The sequence below is a fragment of the Brachyistius frenatus genome, unplaced genomic scaffold (assembly GCF_029030835.1).
Source record: "Brachyistius frenatus isolate BFR_SWC_R1_liver_20210118 unplaced genomic scaffold, ASM2903083v1 Contig_90, whole genome shotgun sequence".
In the NCBI taxonomy this organism is placed as follows: Eukaryota; Metazoa; Chordata; class Actinopteri; family Embiotocidae; genus Brachyistius; species Brachyistius frenatus.
This window is the reverse complement of record NW_027210689.1, coordinates 1,263,125-1,278,620: the sequence shown is the minus strand read 5'-3', so window position 1 is coordinate 1,278,620 and position 15,496 is coordinate 1,263,125. Positions and strand designations below refer to the sequence as shown.

The 15,496-nt window shown below is 43.0% G+C and overlaps 2 protein-coding genes across 3 annotated transcripts; both read left to right on the top strand.

Moving 5' to 3' along the window:
* The first annotated feature begins 1,129 nt into the window (after positions 1-1,129).
* On the top strand, positions 1,130-9,463 carry rras (RAS related). The gene is made up of 7 exons (XM_069710231.1): positions 1,130-1,336; positions 3,855-3,942; positions 4,823-4,925; positions 6,088-6,196; positions 6,677-6,795; positions 7,757-7,896; positions 9,160-9,463. Exons 1-6 carry the CDS (start codon positions 1,250-1,252, stop codon positions 7,842-7,844), a joined length of 594 nt encoding a protein of 197 aa, XP_069566332.1. The 5' UTR covers positions 1,130-1,249; the 3' UTR covers positions 7,845-7,896; positions 9,160-9,463.
* A 1,515-nt stretch (positions 9,464-10,978) lies between these two features.
* prrg2 (proline rich Gla (G-carboxyglutamic acid) 2) lies at positions 10,979-15,340 on the top strand. 2 transcript variants are annotated; one of them, XM_069710210.1, is made up of 7 exons: positions 10,979-11,382; positions 11,473-11,569; positions 12,029-12,201; positions 12,296-12,329; positions 12,879-13,011; positions 13,485-13,628; positions 14,961-15,340. In XM_069710210.1, exons 1-7 carry the CDS (start codon positions 11,341-11,343, stop codon positions 14,998-15,000), a joined length of 663 nt encoding a protein of 220 aa, XP_069566311.1. In that variant the 5' UTR covers positions 10,979-11,340; the 3' UTR covers positions 15,001-15,340. The 2 variants fall into 2 exon arrangements, with proteins under 2 accessions (XP_069566311.1, XP_069566312.1); XM_069710211.1 differs by having other exon boundaries at positions 10,980-11,382; positions 12,879-13,002.
* The last annotated feature ends 156 nt before the right edge of the window (positions 15,341-15,496 follow it).

Here is a 15,496-nt window from a genome sequence, read left to right as displayed (position 1 = left end):
AACATTTCTACTGCATCGCAGGCTGCTACACTTCTGTAATGCTGTTGTTTTTGACCAAATCAGATTAATAACCTGGCCTAAAGGTTTTAGAGAAATGAGAAAGAGGAACTGATCACTGCAAGTTTTAACTCACTTTGAATAAAGTGACCAGCTGGTTTTTACCAATGAAAACATGGCGGATAATGCAGTTGTGTTGAAAGCTGCTTTGTTTTGGTTTCTTCTCCGGTTGGAGGACCACTACTGCTGTTTTATTTTCTATTTCTATTTTTTTTTTTTTTTTTTTTTTTTTTTTATCACTGCTGAGGTTTTAATTTTGTATCTTTTAATTTTTTTATTTGTATTTATTTATTCATTTTTATCACTGCTGAGGTGGACGCTTCATTTTACTTCCGTCAAAATCACCGCTCTTTCATTGGCTTCCTATTGGCTCGTGCGTGCGTGTTCGCTGGCCAATCGTAGCGTTCGATGTTTAGGCGGGTTGCGTCAGTGTAGAGAGTCACGTGAACAGGAAGTGATAAATGAGATGGATGTTCCCGGGGAGTGTCCAGATGTGAGCAGCGTGTTCCTTCAGTCACGTGGTTCAAACACCGGGGCGTGGTCTTCCAGAGGGACTCCAGATCATGTTCAAATGTCCTCCTTTAGATCAACTTTAATGTTAAAGTTGTTTTTATATGAAGAAAATGTTGTTCCTTTTACACATATAATCTTCCGTGTTATTGTTCACAAGTTCCTTTCTAACAGGTAGTTCCGACTTCCTGTAGGTCAGTAGGTTGGAATGATGTCACTGATACTTCACATGACCAAATAAGGACATTGACAGAAATCGGAATGTGTTCCGGTACTTTTCAGGTTTAATGAGTAGAAAGCTGTGAAAGGTTCCGTTTGTCCGGTCGGAGTGAATCCAGAACTTCCGACACACGTGTGAACAGAAGTGAAAGGAGCTGCTGTAGTTTTAGTTGAGAGAAAAGAGGAAGAAGAGTTCGGAGACAGCAGCAGAAAAGAAAAGAAGAGAAAAGCAGTCAGAAACAGGAGAAAGTCGGTTCTGTTGGGTCAGATGTTCGGAGGACATGAAGAACAACATGAGCTTCATCCAGTAAGTTTCCGGTAAAAAAAAACAAAAAACTAAAAAAAAAAAAACGTGTGAGCAACCAGAACAAGACTTTTCTCTTTGGATCGAGTCTCGGTTCCGGTCGGAGACGCTGCGGGACTGAAGGACTCTGAAGTGGGACAGAACCGGCCGGACAGCAGGATGAGTGGAGAAGAGGAGAGACTGAAGCTGGTGGTGGTCGGAGGAGGAGGGGTGGGCAAGAGCGCGCTGACCATCCAGTTCATCCAGGTACCGTCCAACCCGAGGGGACACGGACCGGGGACATGTCTGTAGGACACAGTCCTCCGGGGCACAGTGGGGAGACTATTGGACTTTATCATGTGGTCAGTGTTGTTATAAAGGGTTTATAAGTAAACACGAGTTAATAATTCACAACTAATGCTGCTTCATAGATCAGATATTAACTTCTAATAATAATGCAAACATTGTCAGGTGAGGTTTTAGTTATCGATCACAAATGGACGAAGTCTTATTTTGAGTTGGAACAATAAGTGACCTCCTGAACCACGAAGTCTTTAATTGTATATAAATTACACAATTAATTATAATTATATTAATAATTGGTCCAGATTGTCAGCAGCTCTTCTCGGAGGTGGAAGTGATGACGAGCAGTAAACTGTGACGTCAGCGTCAAGCAGTGATTTATGAAGCCGTTATTACAACTTATAAACCCTTTAAGACAGATCACCTGACCGCTGCGGGCCTGAAACACTTTAACAAACTACCATCTCCATGCTACGGTGGCCCTGAGGGTCAATCCGCAAAAATGTGTTAGTGAAATAATTTCTGAAATATTTTTGCGCCAGACCCTCAGGGCCACCGTACACAGTAGGTTCTCTGTCACAGTGAGCTTTTATTTTGTTAATGCCTCCAGCCCTACATGTAATAACATGATAGCATGGTGGTAACATGTCAGTGTGGGAGTTATAGTAAATCCTACATTGGTACATTATTATAGTCCATGACTCATCAACAAACCGACTTTAAGCTGCAGTAATCGGAGGAGGTGAGGACACAGTCCGGAGGACAGAGTTCTTCTGTTGACGTGTGTGAATGCCTGACACGTCTCACACTCACCTGGTGGACAGGTGAAGTACCAACAGGATCTCTGGTGCACTTCTACATTTGCATGAACACACACGCTTCATTGGTCGGATGTTTCCAGCAACAACAGCTGGAAGCGGGTCGGTCCGTTAAAGGACAACAGCTAGAAGCGGGACGGTCCGTTAAAGGACAACAGCTAGAAGCGGGACGGTCCGTTAAAGGACAACAGCTAGAAGCGGGACGGTCCGTTAAAGGACAACAGCTAGAAGCGGGATGGTCCGTTGCAGGACAGTCCGCTAAAGGACAACAGCTGGAAGCAGGACGGTCCATCAAAGAACAACAGCTGGAAGTAGGTTGGTCAGTTAAAGGACAACAGCGAGAAGCGGGACGGTCCGTTGCAGGACAGTCCACTAAAGGACAACAGCTGGAAGCAGGACGGTCCATTAAAGAACAACAGCTGGAAGTAGGTTGGTCAGTTAAAGGACAACAGCGAGAAGCGGGACGGTCCGTTGCAGGACAGTCCACTAAAGGACAACAGCTGGAAGCAGGACGGTCCATTAAAGAACAACAGCTGGAAGCAGGTTGGTCAGTTAAAGGACAACAGCTAGAAGCGGGACGGTCCGTTGCAGGACAGTCCGCTAAAGGACAACAGCTGGAAGCAGGACGGTCCATCAAAGAACAACAGCTGGAAGTAGGTTGGTCGGGATGTTGCAGGACAGTCCACTAAAGGACAACAGCTGGAAGCAGGACGGTCCATTAAAGAACAACAGCTGGAAGTAGGTTGGTCAGTTAAAGGACAACAGCGAGAAGCGGGACGGTCCGTTGCAGGACAGTCCACTAAAGGACAACAGCTGGAAGCAGGACGGTCCATTAAAGAACAACAGCTGGAAGCAGGTTGGTCCGTTAAAGGACAACAGCTAGAAGCGGGACGGTCCGTTGCAGGACAGTCCGCTAAAGGACAACAGCTGAAGCGGGACGGCCCGTTAAAGGACAACAGCTGGAAGCGGGATGTTCCGTTAAAGGACAACAGCTGGAAGCGGGACGGTCCGTTAAAGGACAACAGCCGTAAGCGGGACGGTCCGTTAAAAGACAACAGCTGGAAAGCGGGACGTTCCGTTCAAGGACAAGAGCGGGAAACGGGATGTTCTGTTAAGGGACAACAGCTGAAACCAGGACGGTCCATTAAAGGACAACAACTGAAACCAGGATGGTCCATTAAAGGACAACAGCTGGAACGGGACGGTCCATTAAAGGACAACAGCTGGAACCGGCACTGGATGTGTTGAACCTTGCAGCTGGTGCTTCAGACATTCACTGCATGATCATGTCTGAGGGGGTGGGCCATATTTACATAAGTTAATATTGACGTAAGGTTTGTGAAAGCAAAGCGTCACACCAGCCAATGATACATAGAACAAAGGACACCAACCTGTTATTGATTTTACTGGACTGTTAGCAATGTGCTGCTCTGCTGACTCCACAGATTATTTTATATTTCAGCATCAGGATCAAACAGATGTTCCGCATCAGACCTTAAAGATGGAACCAGACATTTGTTGTGAAATGTGTAAGACAAGCTGCTGTACTGATCTACCTGCCGTCTCCTGCTGTGTGTGCGTGTGTGTGTGTGTGTGTGTGTGTGTGTGTGTGTGTGTGTGTGTGTGTGTGTGTGTGTGTGTGTGTGTGTGTGTGTGTCCCACAGTCCTACTTTGTGTCCGACTACGACCCCACCATCGAAGACTCCTACACCAAGATCTGCACTGTTGGAGGGAAGGAGGTCCGGCTGGACAGTAAGCTGCACCACACGGGACATGTTCAGGAGTCATACTATGTGTGTGTGTGTGTGTGTGTGTGTGTGTGTGTGTGTGTGTGTGTGTGTGTGTGTGTGTGTGTGTGTGTGTGTGCGTGCATGTGTGTTTGAAGGGTGTGTTTGAGCAGGTTTACAAATGCTCCAATGAGAACTAACTACAGATGACGACATTAGTTTGGGACATTACTGTCACGACAACACTGGTAGTAAACAGCGACTACATGCACATGTCTCATTTGTCCTTCAAAATAAAAGTGCAGCTTCAGAAATTCTGTAGACTTCAAAGTAAAAGCTTGACTTTATGTTGCCCCTCAGCTGTTTTAGTTTGAGTTTTTTTTTTTCATGTACACATAGGAGACCATGTCAACCAGCCACCAGTAGAGAAGCCCTGTCTGAAGGGGATGTTCCCATTGTGGTCCCAGAATATCAAATATTATATATCATATATCATACATATATGATATACTCTACTGGTGGCTATATATATATATATATATATATATATGTCACTACTTCTGTTAGTCCTCACAGGAATGTGGGCTTCCTCAGCTCCAGTTTGGGTGTCTCATGCTTCTTGTGTCCGATATGTAAACAGTATCTGGAGATTACACACACCAACAAGAAATATTACATTTTTATACCAGTAGATTTGTCTTAGCGAATCAAAAGCTTTTAAAAAAACAAACAGGTATCTACTATTGTTTGCAAAGTGTTGTTTTAATGAAGCCAGAGTCTAATATTCTCTGTCCCTGTGTGTGTGTGTGTGTGTGTGTGTGTGTGTGTGTGTGTGTGTGTGTGTGTGTGTGTGTGTGTGTGTGTGTGTGTGTGTGTGTGTGTGTGTGTGTGTGTGTGTCTGTCAGTCTTGGATACAGCAGGTCAGGAGGAGTTTGGAGCGATGAGGGAGCAGTACATGCGATCAGGAGAAGGATTCTTACTGGTGTTCGCTCTCAATGACCGCAGCAGGTAATGTGTGTGTGTGTGTGTGTGTGTGTGTGTGTGTGTGTGTGTGTGTGTGTGTGTGTGTGTGTGTGTGTGTGTGTGTCTGTCTGTCTGTTGTTTTTTCTGTGTCTGTGTCTGTGTGTGTGTGTGTGTGTCTGTGTATGTGTGTGTATGTGTGTATGCTGAATGGTGTGTCAACAGAACCATGTTATGCCATGTTGTTTCTTCTAAAGAGGAACTGATGGTGAGACCGGTGTCTCTTCTCTGTCCAGCTGTCATTCAACAGCTGCAGAGTGTGAAGTGAATATCATGCACCACATATAATGCACCCATGTCACACACACACACACACACACTGCAAACACAACCATGTGTGAATTCTGTGGAACTTCCTGTTGTTGTGTTATGATAAGAGACAGTCTAGGTGCCGATGACTGCGTCTCTTCTACCTTGATACAGTTCAGTGTTGATTGAAGCTGTCCGAAAAGTAATTAGTACTTTGGCAAAATGTAAAAATATGACCCATTATAAACCCCACAGGATTAATGAGATGTGGTCAGTCCACTGGTAAGTTTCACTAAAATGTTGAATGATTACAACTCTCGTTCATTTCATGAACGTTTATTATTTTTGTCGAAATTAAAAGAAAAAGTTTGATTAATTCAACTAAATTCACTAAAGTGAGTCCTCCTCTCATTAGTGGGAGTCTTGTTGTTTTTTTAAAAATTAATTTTGGGTCCATGAATGTTTCCGGTCTGTTCACTTTATTTGTATTGAGCTTGTACTTTGGGACTATATAAATATATATATACAAAGATATATATATGTATATATACACATACATATATAAAGATCAAAAACCCTACATTTAAATATGAAAAATATAATTATTGTAGGGTGATTTTTGTGTATGCAATCAGTACCAGGTTTTGTTTTTGTTTTTGTAGTCATTAAGTTTAAACACAGTTTTTCTGACCGCATTTACACTCTGTAAACATTCACAGACACGATGCATTCAAATATTGGAGCCACAAGCCATCATCTTACACATGATGGTCATCAAACCGTCTCTGCACCCTTTTAAAGGCTGGCAGGAGCTGATTGGTCATCATTGTGTTTATATCCTGTACATAATACAGTGTTTATCGGAAATGTGAATCTCATCATGCTTTCATCCATCCAACAGCTACCATGAGGTCCAGAAATTTCACACCCAGATCCTGAGAGTGAAGGACCGGGACGACTACCCCATGGTGCTGGTGGGAAACAAGGCGGACCTGGAGCAGCAGAGAGCGGTAAGTAACACCTCCATCAGCTCCATCACCTCCATCACTACTTGGATGTTCCTGGGATAAAGTGGAGGTAGATGTACCCTAGGAACATCACCAGTGCTGGTCTAGGTAACACCTCCATCACTACTGGGATGTTCCTGGAATAAAGTGGAGGTAGATGTTCTCTAGGAATGGCATCAGTGGTTGTCTAGGTAACACCTCCATCACCTCTGGGATGTTCCCGGAATAAGGTGGAGGTAGATGTACTCGTGTGAAGACGGGAGGTGTCAGTGAATGTGTGAAACTGGGTTTGTGGTTCGGCATGAACTCAGTTATTACACAGACTAACATGATCAGATGGACATCAACAAATCACAGTCAACACAAACGAACATAAGCAGCATATTTCCATCATATGTAAACGTGATGTCGTGAACCCCGAAGGTTAAAGGAGGACTCTGATCTTCCTGGAGGCAGAGCTTGATGCTGTTTTACGTGCGTTAGATCTCCAGGGATGATGCTCAGGCCTTCGCCACAGAGAACCGGATTCACTACATGGAGGCTTCAGCCAAGAACCGCCACAATGTGGACGAATCCTTCCTGGAGCTGGTGCACATCATCAGGTACAGTCCTCATTTAATCTGACTTGAAGTTCAGTTTCCTGTCCTTCTGGGGACGACGTACGGTAGTTAAAGAGATGTTCGGTGTATCAAACTGTGCTTTAGGTTCTTGCACACGTCGTCATCCTCTATCTGTTTTCATCTTTTTATTTTCCTCATCTGTTTTAGCTGTTTTTGTCCCACCAGAAGCAGAAAACTCCTGTCGATGGGATTCAGACGTCACTGGTGTCGTGTTGTAGACAATGAGATACGATCCAGGAAGTTTAAATTAGTGTTTTAAGGCTTCTCACGTGTGATTGGAACTCTTTTTACTGCAGCTTTCATGTGACAAAGTAACACACCAGGAATGTGTGCATGCATATACAGTATTTGACTGGCCGGTCCAGTAATCTTCAGAGGTGACATCTCGTTGTGCTGCTTGACCTCTAAGCCCCTCCCACTGCGGCTTGATGGAATGGCTCCATTTAAATGAGTGAGGCTGCCACACGATTGACGAGCAAAGCAAATGTCTCGTTTCATCAGCGAAATTCGTACTTCTGTGACCAAAACTATCGAAAAACCATCAGAGCAAATTTCTTCACAACGCAAATAATTCTCAGCTCATATAGCTCGACTTACAAACGTGATTTTCGATTGCAATGCACAAATTTCCGGGTGTTGTTGAATATATTAAATAATACTGACGACACAAAAATATATTTATTTTGATCATTTCGCGCTTCATCCGACTCACGGAGATACAGTATGTTAACGCTCCCCCCAGTAGAGAACAAATCAAAGCACAACCTGAGACAGTCAATCAGTGCTCGTATCTCACGGCCAACAATTTTTCTTCCATTCTTTTTTGTGTTCATGTCTTTCAAACCTGCAGTAATCAGTGGATGAAATGACCGCTTGTCACGTGTAGGACGGCTCACGGAGACTCATCTCCCCTCTTCGTGTTTCTCCTCGTCTTCATTCACAGACGGTTTCAGGAGATGGAGAGTCCTCCTCCTCAAGCCCATCACACAGGCAAACAGAAGAGTGCTGGCTGTTCCTGTGTCATCCTCTGAGCACTGTTACTATGGACACCAAAGAACATCCCTCTGCAGCTTGTCCAAAAAGGTGTGTGTGTGCGCTCGCGTGTAAGAGATAAATAACGTGCATCATTTTCTTTCCAGATAGTTTTATTTGCACTTTTGCGACAACCAACTTGTAATCAGTGAGACCTTTGATTTGAATGAGAGGATGTAAAGGGGGAGCAGTCTGAGCATCACAGCCACCATTTATCTAAATGTCTTCAGTGTTCAACAATGAGCATGTCAGGTACATACATACATGCAGCATTTTCTACTTGCTCATGAAATGCCCAAAGACTTGACGGTACCTGCTGTCGTGCTCCCTGCCTTTCTGCAGGGGGCAGCAGAGCCTCGCAGCCACATTATTAAATCAACCAGAGGAAACAGCAGCAGTTCCAGCTGTGGTTATTGTTTCCAGCTGCTGGCTTTGTGTTTGTCGCTTCTCCTCCATCTTTACACTTTTGTAGCCATAATTAAACAGAATATTGGAAACATTTATAAATAACATGTCAGTTCAAACCTGATGAGATTGTTCCGCCTCCTGATGTCTGGGTCCTCCTGGAGCTCCTCCTCGTGATGCAAACTGTTACAGTCTGGGTCCTCCTGGAGCTCCTCCTGCTGATGCAGACTGTTTCAGTCCGGGTCCTCCTGGAGCTCCTCCTGCTGATGCAGACTGTTTCAGTCTGGGTCCTCCTGGAGCTCCTCCTGCTGATGCAGACTGTTTCAGTCCGGGTCCTCCTGGAGCTCCTCTTCCTAATGCAGACTGTTTCAGTCCGGGTCCTCCTGGAGCTCCTGGTCCTGATGCAGACTGTTACAGTCCGGGTCCTCCTGGACCTCAGTCTGGGTCCTCCTGGAGCTTCTGGTCCTGATGCAGACTGTTTCAGTCCGGGTCCTCCTGGAGCTCCTCCTCGTGATGCAGACTGTTCCAGTCTGGGTCCTCCTGGAGCTTCTGGTCCTGATGCAGGCTGTTTCAGTCCGGGTCCTCCTGGAGCTTCAGCCGTGCTTCGCCCACACTATGCGGACGATAAAGAGGCTAATTTAAATGAATGTTAGATTACATGAAGATCAACCTGGCAGTGCAATGAACCTGTCTGTGTGTTTTCACGTGTCAATGTTGACCATGTTGTGTTGACTCAAACACTCTATGGAGGATCGTTGTGTTAACTTGTGGTTGACTGCGTTCTCATACGGTTTTTCTCCAACCGTCAACATGCTCCATTTACAGGAAGGAGGAATAATGTGTCACAATGTTTTTCACGAGTGCAGCTGGCTGTAATAGAAGCTGATTCCTTCTCAACCCTATACACAGGCTACTGCAGTACTTCAACAACGTTCACTCAGCAGCTGCTCCATCACGGTCTTCATCAGTGGACGGACAGACTCGGGCATGGAGACGGTTCAGTTGTCCTCATGTGACCCAACAATGCTAACGTATGTGATGTAATGATGTAATGGTGTAATGGCATGCAGTCACACGTGTGTGGTTGGTTTTTATAAATATGATTATTTTTTGCCGTACACTGATTTTTAGCTTTTATGCAGACACACACACACACACACACACACACACACACACACACACACACACACACACACACACACACACACACACACACACACACACACACACACACACACACACACACACACACACACACACACGCCGAACACACACACTCAGTGAAGAACTGTGTGTTTTATAAATGATTTTCTAGGAGGTTTCCTATATAAGATAAAACTTACTAAGGTCACATGTTGACAACTCAGCCATCTCCATGACAACTGAGCCAGCTCAGTTCACTAATTAAAACAGTGATGAGGGGTAGAAAGTTCTTGACAACAGTTCAAATTATTTTGTCCTGCAGTGGATGGAATGATGGATTTCTGTATTATCTCCATTATAAAGAGATATTATAGAAACAATGTGTGTACTTTTATTAGAAATTAGACAATCATAATAAAAAAAACAACAGACATGAGTCATCTTCAGGCACTTTCTTCTCAAATTTTTATTTCAAGTTAAGATTTACTCGATGATTTTTTAAGTTCACTTGAAAAATAATAATAAAGAACTGTCAATACTTTACTCAAATGTTCAATTTCATATGTGTTGGTTTAAACACTTGTTTCACTTCTTTCTTTTTAAATCTTTGATATTTACATGTACGTTCCAACCTACAACACACATGATCAGTTTTATGTTGAAATCAAATCTCTTTTATACATCATTAAAACATTAATCTGAACTTCTTTTGTTTCCTGTATGACTCTGGATTTTGTCATGTTTAATATTAGCCTATGAACCAGTGTACACATGTTTCTTGCAGAGTTAAACTCTGAACAGTGAAGACTTCACTCGCCCTGGTGTTGCCATGAATGGGCGTGGCCATGTTCCACGGAGGGTTGTTTCCAGTCGTTGCACCCTACTGGACCTAAACTCGAGTTCAATTAGAAACTACTGGAGCAGCTTTCAACCAATCAGCATTTGAGTATGTTGTGCACTGAAGCTCCGCCCACATTGTTGGATTCACTTCAGTGTCATGCACTTAGCCCCCTACCCCCTGGTCGCCGATTGGTCCTCTCGAAAGGTTCGCTGAGCTGAGTGGTTGATCAGAACACCTCCTCCTCAATCAGCTGTCAAACTAAGACAGCAGGTGATGATTGTTGAAGAGGTCCAGTGGGAGCATTTATCAATACAATGTGATTTATCAGCTCGCAGCACAGTAAGACAGAGATTGTACACCAATTCAATTAAACATTATTTAGAAAAAATGCACCATATAAACAGAAAAGCAAACAAAATAAGTCACATCACAAGACAGCTGCAAAAGAAGGTCATAATAATCTGTTTTTAATGTAAAAACAACAGAGAGATGATGAATGTGCAGACTTTGGGCCTCTGACACTTTACCTGTCGGTGAGTTCTTTAATGCTGGATGATGATCTTTTTTCATGTTATTAAATTAATGTCTTTCAAGAAAGTAAAGATTACTTTTAAAGTCAGTTACTCAAAGTAGATGTGTTTTGTTTTTCAATTTAAATTCTTTCCATTTTTCAGGTTTTTACAGCAAATATCCACTCAAATTTTTCTCATAAATCCTCTGAACAGAATAATTTCTCGAACTTCATACATCTTTCCAAACTGCAAGCTCCATTTAAACAAATGAACTGTTGGTTTAACAGAGCAGTCTGAACCAGATAAACTGCTCCTGTGTCTGTGTGTCTCTCCAGTGATGAAACAAACAGCCAGCCTGGAGTGAGTAAACACAGACAGGCAGACAGGTAAGTGGAGGTTTCCTCCCCCCTGCTGCTATGCTGTCCAACAGGTTTGGGATGTGACGCTTCTCAAGAGAAACCAGCTCCAGCACTTTGTTGTCCCGACAGCTTCAACCCCAAACGTCAGGAAGAGGAAGTTGTGTTTGAAAGTAATGTTGGTGCCTATGTGTTTGTGAGAATCTAGAAGAGTCCAAATCCAGAAAAGCTTCCACAGATGGCTCAGACTGCAGCCAGGTGGGAAACCAGTGTTGGACAGGTGAGTGTCGGAGCCTTCAACCTTCAGTGTCCTCAGTGCCTCCGTGACGACGTACTGAATTGTGGTTTCCTTCTCATGGTTGGTTTGCAGTTTGTCACCTCCGTGGCAGCCCTGTGGTTGGTGTGGATCCCAGTGCTGTCCGTGCTGCAGGTGGCCGACTGCTCCGTTGCCTACAGACGTCCAGCAGGTAAAACCACGCCTCATGATGTGAAACACTTTAAGTTAAAAACAAAATACTTTAGGTTACATCCATGTTCACTTATTCTTTTTACTGTCTGGATGAAGTTCACCTGTCACATTAATTTCCACTTTAGGAGTCTTTTACTTCATCTTACTTTCACTTTAGTCCTCTGAGCCACTGAATGACCATTTCTTTTCTTTATTTCTGTCTAATTTTAGTACGTGTCCCAACATTTTTTTAACCTCGGAGATGATATACGCAACAAATTGAATAAGTTCATAAGCTCTAAAATAATTCCCTCTGCTTTGTGTGCGCTCAGTCTCAAACCCAATAGTTTCTCTTGTACGTGTCATACTTTTAAAAAGACAAGTATATAGACAGATTGTATTTAGCAGTATTTCACAGTATTGTTGTCGTCCTTTTCTGTACTTTTTTTTTTTAAATTATGAGGCGCCTTCTCTACAGGAGACGGCGTGCTGGTGGACGAGCAGGCGGCGGCGTCCTTCCTGTCCCGCTCTCTGCTCTACAACAGCTGGGACTTCGAGCTGGTGGTGAAGGACAATCTGGAGAGGGAGTGTAACGAGGAGCAGTGCAGCTACGAGGAGGCCCGAGAGTATTTTGAAGACGCCAGTCAGACGGTGAAGCTGCCGGCAGTGACTCTCGCACTGGTCACTCATTTATGTGGAGAATCTTGGAGAGTCATTAAAATCTTCTTCTGCTTTCTTTTTACAGGATGCATTTTGGAACAAATATGTCAACAATCAAGGTAATACTTTAAAGATGAATATTATTATTATCACAGTCTGAAGGGTGTTAATTAGGTTAATTCAGCACAATGGTGTGTTTCCATACTGATTGAACATATGCATATATTATCAATAACATGATAATTATTATGATACCCATATTGCTACTATTTTGTTTATTCTATCTGCTTTGTTGAAGGTAAACTCGCTGATTTCATGTGATTAAATGAATATGATGAAGTGTGACCAGACGACATGATCACATGCTGCTAAACAGACACTCATTATTTCTAGCTGTGGAGCCCTGAAATAGTAGAAATGTGGTGCAATTACACACCTGTCCTGAAGGTGTCACTGATGACAAACGATGATGGGACCATCAGAGGACAGGTGTGATTTAAAAGGGGCAGTATGCAAGATGTTTAATTTCAAGGATTTAAGATGAATTAAACATCCACAGACTGTGTTGACGTGATGTCAGCGTGTTGGTTCCCGACCAGCTGACTGACTGCTGTGACACCTGTTGAAGGAATGAAGCTCTGCTTGTTAATGCTGCGTGTTTGTTAAAGCGTCTTCGCCCCGAGTGGACGTGGCGGGGCTGGTGGCGGGGGTCCTGGCCGTGCTGGTGACTGCTGTCATTGCCACTGTGCTGGGAATCTACTGCTATAAAGCCAAGAATAAAGGAGGACGCAGGTCAGCACAGTACGTTTACTCTGATATTGAACTTTTATAGAGAAACTCTGCTTACATTCAGAACCTGGAGATGTGAAACAAATGATGACTTTGGTTTATCCAGCACGTTAGATCAAACCATAAACAGTTTAACACTGCTGGACACTTGTGATGGACGTTCATGGTCCTCCGGTAATTATATATCTCATGGATTCAGGGAGACACCCGAACTTCTGTCCAGCAAAATCTCACTTTCCCAGCGAGGCACATTCACATGAAATTAATTTTATAAATCCATATTCTCTAAGAATGAATTAACGGTAGACTCTCAACTACAATACCTGTACAGTAACTACATCACCTGTACAGTATCTGTACAGTAACTACTGTAACTACATCACCTGTACAGTAACTACAGTATCTGTACAGTAACTGTCACCTGTACAGTAACTACATCACCTGGACCTCTGACTCTGATGTATGTTGTTGTTGTACTCCGTCAGAGCTCCGGTGAGGATGGCAGCAGATGGGCGTCCTGCCCCAGAGACGATGCCCTTGGCTGGGATCGTCCCTCCAGGTCTCCCCAGCTACAACGAGGCTCTGACTCGCAGCGGGCAGCATGATGCCCCCCCACCACCGTACTCAGGGTCAGTAGATGCTGCAGATACACAGTGCGTTATACAGGGATCCATGGGAGTATTTATGGGGGTCCAAGCAGTCCAAGCCTGCATATTCAACAGCTGACTACATCATCGGCATACAACATGAATTCATGAACTAATACTGAACCTAGAACATGTATATATCCCATAAACACAAGTAATGTAGTAGCAGGACAGATCCGCGAGGAAACCACTGATTCTTAAACAGCAACTTTCATCAGTTCATTAAAAGGAAAACTGAAAACTCACCGACTGTTAAATAAATGACACCTCACTGATATATCAACTTTTTTTTTTTTTTTTTATCTCAAAGGGATTTTGTGTGTCAGATATAATATATTCTTCCAATACACAACAATTAAAAAGAATATTTATTTGATTGAAGTTTATAAAATATGTCTCCCTCCTCTCTGTGAAACAAACATTTATTTACATGTATTGTGCAGAGTTAAATTTGTAGGCGCTATTTATTAGTTTGTTGGCTTTTCTTTAATATTTATGATTTTGACTTTCAATATTTTCTTTTATAGTGTTAGTTATTTGTTTAGCAATATTATTTGCTTATTTTAGTTTTGGTTTTGTATTATTTTATTGAGTGTGGGCTTGTTTTGTGAGTTGAGTAACACTATGGGCACTACAGGTTATATTCGGCAGGTGTAGGACCAGCATGCACTGGGGTAGATATTTGTCTTCTATCTATCTATCTATCTATCTATCTATCTATCTATCTATCTATCTATCTATCTATCTATCTATCTATCTATCTATCTATCTATCTATCTATCTATCTATCTATCTATCTATCTATCTATCTATCTATCTATCTATCTATCTATCTATCTATCTATCTATCTATCTATCTATCTATCTATCTATCTATCTATCTATCTATCTATCTATCGATGCCTGGAGTGGAGAGATTCATGCCTCCACCTACAAGAATGGCTTTTTACACAATGGTATAGCATGAAGCAGTTTCTCTAAATGTCACATGAATAACTGTAAAACATAATTTATTATAAATCTGGAGACATTGGGTGAAAAAAAATATATATATATATATATACACACACACACCAACTCATCGCTTTGTTGTAGACAGTGGATTATTTAACCTATGTAAATCTATTACCCATGGTGCATCCGTGGTCCTTCTGTTGTATGTTTCAGCTTGTTGTCTGGCTTTCTGTTTCATTTAGACCCAACCCTGTATTTGAATAGTAGGTGACCAAATAGTACCAAACACTGCTGTACTCTCCCATCACACGCCTCTGCTGAAGAATGTTCACAATAGACACTTCCTTTCTTTCACCACAGGGGGGCGCCCTCAGAGCCTGCTGATCCAGGACACGAGTGAAACGGGGTTGGCAGAGCCTTTTCATAAAAGCCTCGATGGGCTCTGGTGGTTTGAGTGAACTTTTAAATATTCTCTGTATTTTAATTGTATTTATGAATGAAGTTGAAACACAGTCCGATAACAGACAGAAACACGATAAGAGCTTGCTCAGCCTCCAGTGTTGCTCTCCAGATGTGTGATGATGTGAAGTGGCTGCAGCGGAGGGTGGGGTTGTGGTTGCACTCCTCTCCAGTTTGTGCTGTGTACGTCTGAGCACAACAACAAAAAACCCACACGATTCTCAGAAAACTGGTCGTTGAAGAAAACGCAGACACGTTTTTATGTAATAAATAATGTATGCCTCCCAGTCTTCGGTGTGTTGCGTGGTGACAGAGACAGAGACAGAGACCGGTCGGACCTGCATTCAGGAGAATGAGAGCGCATCAGCGGCAACATGCTGCAACTTGTGTTGTTGTTCATCACGACAATTTTATTGGAGAGAGAAACATGTGGCTCC

Coding starts and splice junctions, on each gene's coding strand:
- rras (XM_069710231.1), top strand. CDS start 1,250: ATGAGTGGAGAAGAGGAGAGACTGAAGCTGGTGGTGGTCGGAGGAGGA. Junction 1,337..3,854: donor TGACCATCCAGTTCATCCAG/GTACCGTCCAAC, acceptor TGTGTCCCACAG/TCCTACTTTGTGTCCGACTA. Junction 6,197..6,676: donor ACCTGGAGCAGCAGAGAGCG/GTAAGTAACACC, acceptor TACGTGCGTTAG/ATCTCCAGGGATGATGCTCA.
- prrg2 (XM_069710210.1), top strand. CDS start 11,341: ATGGCTCAGACTGCAGCCAGGTGGGAAACCAGTGTTGGACAG. Junction 12,202..12,295: donor TTGAAGACGCCAGTCAGACG/GTGAAGCTGCCG, acceptor TTCTTTTTACAG/GATGCATTTTGGAACAAATA. Junction 13,012..13,484: donor GGAGGACGCAGGTCAGCACA/GTACGTTTACTC, acceptor GTACTCCGTCAG/AGCTCCGGTGAGGATGGCAG.